This window comes from Myxine glutinosa, chromosome 13, assembly GCF_964187855.1.
Source record: "Myxine glutinosa chromosome 13, kmMyxGlut1.1, whole genome shotgun sequence".
Taxonomy (NCBI): Eukaryota; Metazoa; Chordata; class Myxini; order Myxiniformes; family Myxinidae; genus Myxine; species Myxine glutinosa.
The window spans coordinates 29148201-29162454 of NC_136273.1; the positions used below are offsets into that span (position 1 = coordinate 29148201).

Below are 14254 nucleotides of genomic sequence, written 5' to 3' on the forward strand. Positions count from 1 at the left end.
GTCATCACTATAACGCGATCTCCCGCAATCATTTCAACCTCAAATGAAATTCAAATTGCAGATTTGTCAATCGGGGAGGCATATTAACAGACGAATGAAACAGATTTGCTCAAATTCTGATTTTTAAAAATCGATCGCATTTCACATAAAGTTTCACATCGCATACACTCCCATGCCAAGTACAGAACAGTAGCTGCGGCGAAGGTATGCGCTCTACCGAGTGCCCGGATTCTAGTTATCATTGTTTTGTTTTCCTCATGTTTTCCTCACATCATTGTTTTCCATTATATAGTTTTTTTAAATTTTATTGTTTTGTTTTCCTCGTTTAGGCTCGTGAACGATACGAACGAGCCCTTCAAGACCTCAATACTCTCACACCAAAGTACATGGAGGATATGGAGGCGGTGTTCGATACGTGCCAGGCAGTAGAACTCAAACGTCTCTCTTTCTTTCGTGAGGTTCTCCTGTCTGTGCGTCACCATCTTGACCTTTCCGTGAACCCCAGGTATGTCTTGTCAAATTGGAACCAATCCACAAGCACCCTCTTCGCACCTCCACACCAAATAAGCTACTAGCTAGTACGAGTCTAACACGCCGTCCAATTTGTCTGCAAAGCATAAGGTTTTGTTTTTATTTGTATTTGCTTTAAAATCGGTCAGATGTTATTTCAAGGTGAGTTAATTTATTTATTCACTTATTGATTTACTCACAGACAACCTGGTTCCAGTGGGCTGCTGTTGTAAGGTAATTCGTTCCCAATAGTATGGAATATTTTGGGAGTTTGCCAGGAACGGCCTTTGACAGCATCATGGCAGGGACACATGGGGATTCCGTGTAATGTAAAATGTGACTTCAAGTCCTCATTATCCCTTTCTTCTCCGAGTCGTACGCCCCTCCCCTTCCAGCCCCCCTCCCTCACCCCCAAACCTCCCCTCTCTCACCCGGTTTCCACCCCAAGTCTTCGTGCCCCACTCACAAACCCCAAGTCTTCGTGCCCCACTCACAAACCCCAAGTCTTCATGCCCTCCTCTCAAACCCCAAGTCTTCATGCCCTCTTCCCAAACGCCGTCTTCATGCCCTCTTCCCAAACGCCAAGTCTTCATGCCCTCTTCCCAAACGCCAAGTCTTCATGCCCTCTTCCCAAACGCCAAGTCTTCATGCCCTCCTCCCAAACCCCAAGTCTTCATGCCCTCCTCCCAAACCCCAAGTCTTCATGCCCTCTTCCCAAACGCCAAGTCTTCATGCCCTCTTCCCAAACGCCAAGTCTTCATGCCCTCCTCCCAAACCCCAAGTCTTCATGCCCTCCTCCCAAACCCCAAGTCTTCACGCCCTCTTCCCAAACGCCAAGTCTTCATGCCCTCCTCCCAAACCCCAAGTCTTCATGCCCTCCTCCCAAACCCCAAGTCTTCATGCCCTCCTCCCAAACCCCAAGTCTTCATGCCCTCCTCCCAAAGCCCAAGTCTTCATGCCCTCCTCCCAAAGCCCAAGTCTTCATGCCCTCTTCCCAAACGCCAAGTCTTCATGCCCTCTTCCCAAACGCCAAGTCTTCATGCCCTCTTCCCAAACGCCAAGTTTTCATGCCCTCTTCCCAAACGCCGTCTTCACGCCCTCCTCCCAAAGCCCAAGTCTTCACGCCCTCCTCCCAAAGCCCAAGTCTTCACGCCCTCCTCCCAAAGCCCAAGTCTTCACGCCCTCCTCCCAAAGCCCAAGTCTTCATGCCCTCCTCTCAAACCCCAAGTCTTCATGCCCTCTTCCCAAACGCCAAGTCTTCATGCCCTCTTCCCAAACGCCGTCTTCACGCCCTCCTCCCAAAGCCCAAGTCTTCACGCCCTCCTCCCAAAGCCCAAGTCTTCACGCCCTCCTCCCAAAGCCCAAGTCTTCACGCCCTCTTCCCAAAGCCCAAGTCTTCACGCCCTCCTCCCAAAGCCCAAGTCTTCATGCCCTCCTCTCAAACCCCAAGTCTTCATGCCCTCTTCCCAAACGCCGTCTTCATGCCCTCCTCCCAAACCCCAAGTCTTCATGCCCTCTTCCCAAACGCCAAGTCTTCATGCCCTCTTCCCAAACGCCAAGTCTTCATGCCCTCTTCCCAAACGCCAAGTCTTCATGCCCTCCTCCCAAACCCCAAGTCTTCATGCCCTCCTCCCAAACCCCAAGTCTTCATGCCCTCCTCCCAAACCCCAAGTCTTCATGCCCTCCTCCCAAACCCCAAGTCTTCATGCCCTCCTCCCAAACCCCAAGTCTTCATGCCCTCTTCCCAAACGCCAAGTCTTCATGCCCTCTTCCCAAACCCCAAGTCTTCATGCCCTCCTCCCAAACCCCAAGTCTTCATGCCCTCTTCCCAAACGCCAAGTCTTCATGCCCTCTTCCCAAACCCCAAGTCTTCATGCCCTCCTCCCAAACGCCAAGTCTTCATGCCCTCCTCCCAAAGCCCAAGTCTTCATGCCCTCTTCCCAAACGCCAAGTCTTCATGCCCTCTTCCCAAACGCCAAGTCTTCATGCCCTCTTCCCAAACGCCAAGTCTTCATGCCCTCTTCCCAAACGCCGTCTTCACGCCCTCCTCCCAAAGCCCAAGTCTTCACGCCCTCCTCCCAAAGCCCAAGTCTTCACGCCCTCCTCCCAAAGCCCAAGTCTTCACGCCCTCCTCCCAAAGCCCAAGTCTTCACGCCCTCCTCCCAAAGCCCAAGTCTTCACGCCCTCCTCCCAAAGCCCAAGTCTTCACGCCCTCCTCCCAAAGCCCAAGTCTTCACGCCCTCCTCCCAAAGCCCAAGTCTTCACGCCCTCCTCCCAAAGCCCAAGTCTTCATGCCCTCTTCCCAAATGCCAAGTCTTCATGCCCTCTTCCCAAACGCCAAGTCTTCATGCCCTCTTCCCAAACGCCAAGTCTTCATGCCCTCTTCCCAAACGCCAAGTCTTCATGCCCTCTTCCCAAACGCCAAGTCTTCATGCCCTCCTCCCAAACCCCAAGTCTTCATGCCCTCCTCCCAAACTCCAAGTCTTCATGCCCTCCTCCCAAACCCCAAGTCTTCATGCCCTCTTCCCAAACGCCAAGTCTTCATGCCCTCTTCCCAAACGCCAAGTCTTCATGCCCTCCTCCCAAACCCCAAGTCTTCACGCCCTCCTCCCAAAGCCCAAGTCTTCACGCCCTCCTCCCAAAGCCCAAGTCTTCACGCCCTCCTCCCAAAGCCCAAGTCTTCACGCCCTCCTCCCAAAGCCCAAGTCTTCATGCCCTCCTCCCAAAGCCCAAGTATTCATGCACTCCTCCCAAACCCCAAGTATTCATGCACTCCTCCCAAACCCCAAGTATTCATGCCCACCTCCCAAACCCCAAGTATTCATGCACTTCTCCCAAACCCCAAGTCATCATGCCCTCCTCCCAAAGCCCAAGTATTCATGCACTCCTCCCAAACCCCAAGTATTCATGCACTCCTCCCAAACCCCAAGTATTCATGCCCACCTCCCAAACCCCAAGTATTCATGCACTCCTCCCAAACCCCAAGTATTCATGCCCACCTCCCAAACCCCAAGTATTCATGCCTACCTCCCAACCCCCAAGTATTCATGCTCTTCTCCCAAACCCCGTCTTCATGCCCTCTTCCGAAACGCCGTCATCAACCTCTCCTTCCCAGTCCGAAGGCTTTACACCCCCTTCCCCAACCACAGCCCCTCGACTACTCCAATGCCCCGAACTCCCTCCACCAAAAGTCTTCAACCTCACCCCCCCCCCCCCCTTCCAGAAGTCTAAACCTCTCCCTACCAACTCTGTCCCATCTTTGCTCTGCCTACCCCTTCCAAACTCCAACCTCCTGTTGGTGAATTTAAAAAAGAGCTTATCACCACCATCCTGCTCGAATTATAAATTCCGGGCATGACTAACTGCTGGGAGCCAATGGCAAACCACCCAATATCATCCTTGCCAAGCAGCCAATAATAATTTTCCTTTTGGATGTAGAGAAAGACAGTTTGATTAAAAAGCGGACGCATCACACTTCACACACAATGGCCGCAGGTTCGGTGTGCCGGCTCGATGGATACAAAATGGCTTCTACTTGCTAGTTGTCACGACTCGTATAAAGAGACTCCAGTTCCGTTTGTCAGAGAATACATTCCTTTCCAATAGAGTGGACTTTTCTCGTCATAGATAGACAGATAGATACACATAGATACATATACACAAAGAATTAAGTTAAGCACCCCTACACAACGAATTAAGGTAAGCACCCCCTAATATATATTCTTTGTGTATATGTATACATTGGCATATATTCTAAGGTATGTGAGATCAAATAATGATTGGTATGACATTAGCAATTATCCATTGATGAAATTGAGTGATCAAAGTGAAAAAAAGTGATTGGTTGAGTCAGTGATCCGATCACGTGGGTCCTACACACGTTATTGACGCAAAGATCGCTAGAGGTCTTCTCAGAACAATGACTGTACGTTAGAAAACATAAACGTCATCCACACTGTCCGTGATGGACCTATAGCTCCATACTTAAATTGAGGTGAAAATATGCCTAAAATTCCCAAAAAATTTCACCTTAAATTATTCAGAATAAAATATTGAAAACGGCATGATTGTTATGTTTTTATGTGACCATAATATCACTTCTCCAGAAAATATAGCAATATCATGGGTATATTACACTGTTTTGACGACAACAAACTTGTAATGTGCGAGGTTGTAAAAAAACGGGGGGGGGTGCTTAACTTAATTCTTTGTGTATAGATACATAGATAGATGAATGTGGAAGATGTATCGATTTATATTATTTATTTATTTATTTTTGGGTGCTGGTGTCATGACTATAGCGGTTTGGGCTGTTTGTGTGTTCATTGGAATGATTGTAATTTTTGAAGGTGTGTGTTTGCGGCGTGCACATGCCCGTGTGCGTGTGCATACCTGCAAGCGCCAAAATATTTTGTTTGCATCTGCCAATCGATCAGTCTGCTTTTTAGTTGTGTACCCATTGATGCCTTTCTGCAGCTTCTGCAACATTTTTCTTGAACTGCACAATGCTATTTCGACGTCAGACACTCAAGAGGACTTGAAATTGTTCCGCAATATCCGTGGGCCTGGCATGCCCATGAATTGGCCGACATTTGAGGTGAGGTCTACCTTGCACTCCTTTCGTTTTGGGGAAGGCAGTGGGTGGTTGGGGCTGGAAGCAGGCCCAGACCAGGAAAACGCCTGCAGCCAGTATCATCTAAAGGCCTATACATTGTGTGCTGAAATCACTATGTTCTTGATGCGTCGTAGCACTCTGCAGACCCTTTTTTTTTTTAAATTCGTTTTTATTCATCTTTGTGCAGGAATTCACACTGGATACCAGTAGAACAATCTCCCGAAAGGAGAAAACCAAGAAGCTTACCGATGGAGTAACCCTGACCAACATCACGATTTCGCACGAAACTCAACGACCGACCATAGAAAGGTACCTTTGCAGGATGATCGGATCAACCTCGCGGAAACGCAAGCTTCTTTCAGATTTAGATTGGTCGTCCCTCGTTTACCCCACAGATTTCGTTGACTACTTCCTTTGGAGTAATATTTTGTTGTACGTGTCCTCTTCGCTTGTTGTAACGATCCCAATGAAGATATTTTACCAGTTGAGTTAACTTTGTCCGAGTTAGCTGAAATAACTGCTGTTTACTTTTGTTTCATTATTAATTTTGAGCAAGGGTGATCACAAATCCCTTCCTTCTCCCCATTGGCCTGTTCTCAGTCAGTTCACATTCAGACTCGATGCCAGACATGAGATCAAGACCATCTCTCTGGGCCTATGTTGAACATCTCATACAGGCTGGTGCCCCACCTTGATATCCAACATCTGCCTATGGGATCCAAGGCCAACTCCCCCCATGGCTTCCTGACTCCTCCAGCCTCAGTCAGCTCGTGGCTCTTAATGGGATCCTCTCCTGCCATCTCCCTGTCAAGTTTGGAGTTTGGGGACTTTAACCCAGTCCTGTTCCTAATCTTCATCAAGGATCTTTCCAATTTCTCTTTGCTGTTCACTCCAATTTCTGCCATAACATCTCTCATCCTTCAGATAGGCAACCAGCAATGTCTCTCTTGCTCTCCCTCTCTTTCCCCTCCTCTCTCCCTCTCTCTCACCCCCTCTGACCCCGTCTCTCCCTCTCTCTGACCCCGTCTCTCCCTCTCTCTGACCCCGTCTCTCCCTCTCTCTGACCCCGTCTCTCCCTCTCTCTGACCCCGTCTCTCCCTCTCTCTGACCCCGTCTCTCCCTCTCTCTGACCCCGTCTCTCCCTCTCTCTGACCCCGTCTCTCCCTCTCTCTGACCCCGTCTCTCCCTCTCTCTGACCCCGTCTCTCCCTCTCTCTGACCCCGTCTCTCCCTCTCTCTGACCCCGTCTCTCCCTCTCTCTGACCCCGTCTCTCCCTCTCTCTGACCCCGTCTCTCCCTCTCTCTGACCCCGTCTCTCCCTCTCTCTGACCCCGTCTCTCCCTCTCTCTGACCCTGTCTCTCCCTCTCTCTGACCCTGTCTCTCCCTCTCTCTTCCCCCCTCTCTCCCTCTCTCTTCCCCCCTCTCTCCCTCTCTCTTCCCCCCTCTCTCCCTCTCTCTTCCCCCCTCTCTCCCTCTCTCTTCCCCCCTCTCTCCCTCTCTCTTCCCCCCTCTCTCCCTCTCTCTTCCCCCCTCTCTCCCTCTCTCTTCCCCCCTCTCTCCCTCTCTCTTCCCCCCTCTCTCCCTCTCTCTTCCCCCCTCTCTCCCTCTGTCTTCCCCCCTCTCTCCCTCTCTCTTCCCCCCTCTCTCCCTCTCTCTTCCCCCCTCTCTCCCTCTCTCTCCCTCTCTCTCCCTCTCTCTCCCTCTCTCTCACACCCTCTCTCCCTCTCTCACATCCTCTCTCCCTCTCTCACACCCTCTCTCCCTCTCTCTTCGCCCCCTCTCCCTCCCTCTTCCCCCCCCCTCCCTTCCTCTTCCCCCCCTCTCCCTCCCTTTTCCCCCCCTCTCCATCCCTCTTCCCCCCCTCTCCCTCCCTCTTCCCCCCCCTCTCCCTCCCTCTTCCTCCTCCTCTCCCTCTCACACCCTCTCTCCCTCTCTCACATCCTCTCTCCCCCCCCCCTCTCTCACTCTCTCTCTCTCCCATCCTCCCTCTCCCTCACTCTCCCTCACTCTCACCCTCTCCCTCTCCCTCACTCTCACCCTTTCCCTCACTCTCTCCCTCTCTCTCCCTCACTCTCTCCCTCCCTCGCCCTCTCTCTCCCTCCCTCACCCTCTCTTCCTCCCTTGCCCTCTCTCTCTCTCTCTCCCCCTCTCTCTCTCTCTCCCCCTCTCCCTCTCCCTCTCTCTCCCTCCCCCCATCTCCCTCTCTCCCCCCCCCCTCTTCCCCTCTCTTCCCCCCTCTCTTCCCCCCTCTCTTCCCCCCCCTCTCTTCCCCCCCTCTCTTCCCCCCCTCTCTTCCACCCCTCTCTCACCCCTCTCTCACCCCTCTCTCACCCCTCTCTCACCCCTCTCTCACCCCTCTCTCACCCCTCTCTCACCCCTCTCTCACCCCTCTCTCACACCTCTCTCACACCTCTCTCACACCTCTCTCACACCTCTCTCACCCCGCTCTCACCCCGCTCTCACCCCGCTCTCACCCTGCTCTCACCCCTCTCTCACCCCTCTCTCACCCCTCTCTCACCCCTCTCTCACCCCTCTCTCACCCCTCTCTCACCCCTCTCTCACACCTCTCTCACACCTCTCTCACACCTCTCTCACACCTCTCACACACCACTCTCACCCCTCTCTCACCCCTCTCTCACCCCTCTCTCACCCCTCTCTCACACCTCTCTCACACCTCTCTCACACCTCTCTCACACCTCTCTCACACCTCTCTCACACCTCTCTCACACCTCTCTCACACCTCTCTCACACCTCTCTCACACCTCTCTCACACCTCTCTCACACCTCTCACACCTCTCTCACACCTCTCTCACACCTCTCTCACACCTCTCTCACACCTCTCTCACACCTCTCTTACACCTCTCACACCTCTCTCTCACCCCTCTCTCACCCCCCTCTCACCCTCCTCTCTCTGCTGACCTTGATATAATCAGAAACTGGTCAAACACTTGGGACATGTCTTTCAATCCTGATGAATCACACACTCACTGTCTGAAAGGACAGATTGGAGAAGCCTCCCATATCCCTTACGGAACCCTCTCTTAACAAACCTCTTGAAGCAGTTCAATTCCATCAAATAGTGCAGGACTTCACACCAGATACTCGAGCCTCGCTATCATCCACATTCTTTCTTGGGCAAACATGTATCGAAGTTGGCCTCCAAAGCCAACCGCTGACTGGCGATCCTCCATCATGTAAAGTCCTTCCTTGGCCCACCTGAATGCTTATCCATCGACAAGGCCTTAATTTGCAGCTTCATGGAGTACTGCTCTCCCCTCTGGCCTGGTGCCCCTGCTTCACACTTTGCTCAGCTTGACACCATGGAAATCAAGGCCTACAAAATCATTGGACTCTCCCGTGATGAAGCTGCGTCTCTTGGCCTGTCACCTTCTCACCGTAAACAGCTCGGGGGTGTCTGCCTTCTCCCGCCTCCTTTCTGGTCTTGCACCCTCTGCTCTTTCCGTGCTCTGTCCCACATAGCTTGCCATCTCTGTGAAGGACACCGCGGGATATCTAGCGTCCACCTAATGCCAGCAGATGGGAATGCACAGTTTAACGTCCATCCGAGGGATGGCGCACACTGATGAGAATCACCCTGCCTGTGAAACACCAGGATGACGGTTTATAGCTGAGTCGGGATTCGAACCTCGTCTCAACAGCTCAAAGATGAGTGTGCGGGGGGAAGAGGGGTCACCATCCTGCCAGCCCATCCCACAAACGAGATGGTTTCCGGCATTTTGCGAGCACACAGTGAAATACATTGTACATTTTCCCTTCCTGTTGTGAAGATTTGAAGTTCTTCATTTGAGAACATTTGGAATTTGTTTGCCAATTAAAACGACCCTTTATGCTTCCGAAGGCCTGGCCTTCATCGAATGAGTGTCTCGCACACCTTCCCACAGCATTTCGGCTCCACAGCCGTTTCCACCACCCGGACCAGCCGATTGGTCAGATGACGAGCCGACGAACCCCTTTGGATCCAACGGTGACGTTGAAAGCAACCCTTTTGGGGAGGAGGATGGCGATGGCGATGGCGATGGCGAGGCGTTGGAGAGCAAATCTGGGGTCCTGGTTCGAGCCCTGTATGACTATGCAGGTCAGGAAGAAGACGAACTTACCTTTTCATCAGGTGAGCGACGCAAACTCATCCATCCTTTCCCACGTTTTCTTTCCTATTTCTCACTTTGATCGGGAGGAATTTATTTATTTATTTATTTAATTAATATAACAGGATAGCTCACCGTTTGGTGTTTGATATGGTGACGATAAGTGTCCAAGATCCCACTGATAGGCCGGATCTGGATCTGGACCTGAACCAAAATCTAGTCTGCTTGTTCTTGTCCCCTCACCAACTCGTCCGCCAAGTTTTGTCAGAATTGGCCCACAACCTTTTGACATATCATGAAATATATCGGTTTTGGCCTCGTCACTAAAAATGAAAAAATTCTCGGATTCTGATCCGGATCCGGATCTTCACCAAAATGTAATTTTCGTTTCAAAACCCCAATTTGTCCATAACTTTTTGAAATGTCCTGAAAACATCACCTCCGTCAACCTTAATTGGCGGAGGTAAGAATTTGGATCCCCCAACTACAAACGCATACCAGGTGTTGGTTTAACGGTTAAGGTGGCTGGCTTAAGATCTTAAGTGGGTTGACTTGGCCTGTCGTCCTTCCGAGGTCGGCAAAACCAGTACCGGCTTACTGAGGTAATAAGCCATGAGAGTAACCTGCTGTAGTGTTACCTGTGTGATTCCTACCTGACGTGTTGAAATTTGCTCTCTCATGCGCACTCACCTGTGGGTGTCGAAGATCCTTTCCACTGATGGACCATTCATATTGTGACCCCTCTTCGCCCCAAGCCCCCCCCCCCCCCTCCATTTTTCTCTCATTTCTGTGATTGGCCAGTTGGTGAGAAATGCTCGGCCTATCAGATTTACGTTTGCTCTTCTTCTGACCTTGCATCATCTTCCTTTATTCCTTCATCCAGGAGAAGAGTTCATCAAATTGGAGGATGAAGACGAGCAAGGGTGGTGCAAAGGTCGCTTAAATTCTGGTACTGTCGGCCTGTATCCAGCTAACTACGTGGAGGAAATCTGAAGAGTTTCTCCTCTGCCTTCATATGTTGTTTGTTGTTGTTGTTGTTGTTGTTGTTTTTTCCCAACCAACTACCGAGAGCCAGATTTCTTCTCTTATTCCTTCCCTTCCCTCCTTTATTTCATGCTTCAGCTCCTTCCCCCCCCCAACTCTCAACACGTCTTCAACCCTTTAAAATCATGAAAGTTGTAATATATTATATTTTCAAAAGTTTGTATCTCGGCATGCAGGCCGTCACTTCTTTAAAGTCTCGCGGACAGAGATCGGTTCCGACCTTGGTAAAAAAAACAAAAAAAACAAACACCTTTAGAGGCCATTTTTCCCCGCAAAGTGGGGGTTGGCCTTTTTCGGGAACCGTGGTTGTTGTTGTTTTTCGGTCCCCTTTTTGAAGCAATGTTTTATGGCCGGATGCCCTTCCTGCCGCCAACCCTGTTAGTCACCTCTTGTGGCACAGGGAATTACCAGTGAACTGGTACTCAATTAGCCGACCTCGGAAGGATGACAGGCTGAGTCAACCCCCCTGGCGTTAATTCAGCGATCTACTGGACTGGGACCTTGGTAACCAAAGGTGATATATTTTCTGCAAAAATAGTTTTGGTGACGTCTTCGTTTTGAGGGTTTCCCTTCTGACCGATGGTGCTTTGCTTTTCGTGCGTCAAGTTCTCAGTCGGTCGGCGGCGCCCGCACGGGATCCTCGAACCAATCGGAGACGCCTGCCTCGTGAGCCGGTTCTTCTTCTTTACATGCCTTATCATGCGGCCTCTTAGGCGATTGCTTCCTTCAACGTATGATACTGCATTAAGTTAATCATTGTACTGTACATTGCTGTCGTATTATTAATTATTATTATTATTATTATTATTATATTTTGCATTGCAATTGGGCAACAGTAATGACAGTCAGTGTGCATTACAACTATCTCGTTCTACTATTCAATACATCACCGCAGTACAGTAACTGTACATTATATCTACAAGGTGTACAGCACAGGAAAGTGGTAAATAAGACGTCACAAAAAGGGACAAATGAATGCCTTATCCTTCTGCTCTTTAACAAGTGCCCTGTAATAGTCTCAATAGGTGAGTAGTACTGTGCTCGGAGTTTCTTATGATTATTATTATAGCATGCGATTATACCATCGTTCCTGGTGATATTCGTCGAGACACCAAATGCCGTTACAAACCCGCGAGCCGATACATTAATGTTTGTCTCGACGTGCCGAGCCTCTTGCGTTCCTTCATTAAGGAATCGTGATGGCAAACTACATTTGATGTCCGGAGATGGTTCCGGGTTGCTTACCCTTACCGCTCCGTAAACTCCGGGTGGGAATGCCGATTCAAACTTGACTCCAGTTTCTGAAACGTACTCACCGCTTTGTCACTGCCGTGCGAATTACATTGTGTATTGTTAATATAAATATGAATATATATATAATATGTAGGAATATACATGACGAGGCCCGTTTGTGGAACTTGGCACTTCTGGGTGCCGGTTTGATGTTAATTCGGCCTCCTGGCACGTGTTGCTTCAGGACTCGGTTAATGGATGGCATCCTCAACTTCATCCCCCATTTTGGATTTTGCGACCTGTGTAATTTTTTTTTTTTTTTCAAGCTTCATTTAACCTTCCGCCCCCTCCCCGAACTGAGTCGTATAATAAACTCGATTTTTGAAATCGACGTCTCGTGTTCTGTTTTGTTATTCATGCTTCATACATTGACATTTATTTGCTCAGGTATACAAGGAATTTAGATGCAGGAATGGCCATTCGGCCTGTCATACCTCTGCCGTATCAACACCAGACCAATTTATATTAACAAAAAAAAAAAATTCTTTCTCGCATTTCCAGGAGAGTGAGTGGGCAAAGGTGGTTCCATTTGAGAATCACACCAACTTCACACCATTTGAAGAGACCCACACAAACGCTCCATACGTACACAATCACCCGTCCATGCTCAAGCTATCTAAAAGCTCTGCCAACATCCATGCTCAAGCTATCTAAAAGCTCTGCCAACATCCATGCTCAAGCTATCTAAAAGCTCTGCCAACATCCATGCTCAAGCTATCTAAAAGCTCTGCCAACATCCATGCTCAAGCTATCGAAAAGCTCTGCCAACATCCATGCTCAAGCTATCTAAAAGCTCTGCCAACATCCATGCTCAAGCTATCTAAAAGCTCTGCCAACATCCATGTTCAAGCTATCTAAAAGCTCTGCCAACATCCATGCTCAAGCTATCGAAAAGCTCTGCCAACATGCATGCTCAAGCTATCTAAACGCTCTGCCAACATGCATGCTGATGCTATCTAAAAGCTCCGCCATTATCCATGTTCAAGCTATCTAAAAGCTCTGCCAACATCCATGCTCAAGCTATCTAAAAGCCCTGCCAACATCCATGTTCAAGCTATCTAAAAGCTCTGCCAACATGCATGCTCATGCTATCTAAAAGCTCTGCCAACATCCATGTTCAAGCTATCTAAAAGCTCTGCCAACATCCATGCTCATGCTATCTAAAAGCTCTGCCAACATCCATGTTCAAGCTATCTAAAAGCGCTGCCAACATCCATGCTCAAGCTATCTAAAAGCTCTGCCAACATCCATGTTCAAGCTATCTAAAAGCTCTGCCAACATCCATGCTCAAGCTATCTAAAAGCTCTGCCAACATGCATGCTCATGCTATCTAAAAGCTCTGCCAACATGCATGCTTATGCTATCTAAAAGCTCTGCCATTATCCATGTTCAAGCTATCTAAAAGCTCTGCCAACATGCATGCTCATGCTATCTAAAAGCTCTGCCAACATGCATGCTCAAGCTATCTAAAAGCTCTGCCAACATGCATGCTCATGCTATCTAAAAGCGCTGCCAACATCCATGCTCAAGCTATCTAAAAGCTCTGCCAACATCCATGTTCAAGCTATCTAAAAGCTCTGCCAACATGCATGCTCAAGCTATCTAAAAGCTCTGCCAACATGCATGCTCAAGCTATCTAAAAGCTCTGCCAACATCCATGTTCAAGCTATCTAAACGCTCTGCCAACATGCATGCTCATGCTATCTAAAAGCTCTGCCAACATCCATGTTCAAGCTATCTAAAAGCTCTGCCAACATGCATGCTCAAGCTATCTAAAAGCTCTGCCAACATCCATGTTCAAGCTATCGAAAAGCTCTGCCAACATGCATGCTCATGCTATCTAAAAGCTCTGCCAACATGCATGCTCAAGCTATCTAAAAGCTCTGCCAACATGCATGCTCATGCTATCTAAAAGCGCTGCCAACATCCATGCTCAAGCTATCTAAAAGCTCTGCCAACATCCATGTTCAAGCTATCTAAAAGCTCTGCCAACATGCATGCTCAAGCTATCTAAAAGCTCTGCCAACATGCATGCTCAAGCTATCTAAAAGCTCTGCCAACATGCATGCTCAAGCTATCTAAAAGCTCTGCCAACATCCATGTTCAAGCTATCTAAAAGCTCTGCCAACATGCATGCTCAAGCTATCTAAAAGCTCTGCCAACATCCATGCTCAAGCTATCTAAAAGCTCTGCCAACATCCATGCTCAAGCTATCTAAAAGCTCTGCCAACATCCATGCTCAAGCTATCTAAAAGCTCTGCCAACATCCATGCTCAAGCTATCTAAAAGCTCTGCCAACATGCATGCTCAAGCTATCTAAAAGCTCTGCCAACATCCATGCTCAAGCTATCTAAAAGCTCTGCCAACATCCATGCTCAAGCTATCTAAAAGCTCTGCCAACATCCATGTTCAAGCTATCTAAAAGCTCTGCCAACATCCATGCTCAAGCTATCTAAAAGTTCTGCCAACATCCATGCTCAAGCTATCTAAAAGCTCTGCCAACATGCATGCTCAAGCTATCTAAAAGCTCTGCCAACATCCATGCTCAAGCTATCGAAAAGCTCTGCCAACATCCATGCTCAAGCTATCGAAAAGCTCTGCCAACATGCATGCTCAAGCTATCTAAAAGCTCTGCCAACATCCATGTTCAAGCTATCTAAAAGCTCTGCCAACATCAATGCTCATG

At 49.1% G+C, this 14254-nt stretch overlaps 1 protein-coding gene across 2 annotated transcripts in view; it reads left to right on the forward strand.

Moving 5' to 3' along the window:
* Positions 1 to 11899, forward strand: part of LOC137438767 (protein kinase C and casein kinase substrate in neurons protein 2) — a 58257-nt gene extending 46358 nt beyond the window's left edge. For both annotated transcript variants that reach the window (XM_078767217.1, XM_068134105.2), the window contains exons 6-10: positions 330 to 505; positions 4987 to 5107; positions 5313 to 5434; positions 9028 to 9254; positions 10115 to 11899. In XM_078767217.1, the coding sequence (XP_078623343.1) occupies positions 330 to 505; positions 4987 to 5107; positions 5313 to 5434; positions 9028 to 9254; positions 10115 to 10224 (756 nt within the window). In that variant the 3' untranslated portion in view covers positions 10225 to 11899. The remainder of the gene's footprint in view (positions 1 to 329; positions 506 to 4986; positions 5108 to 5312; positions 5435 to 9027; positions 9255 to 10114) is intronic.
* Positions 11900 to 14254: the final 2355 nt, after the last annotated feature.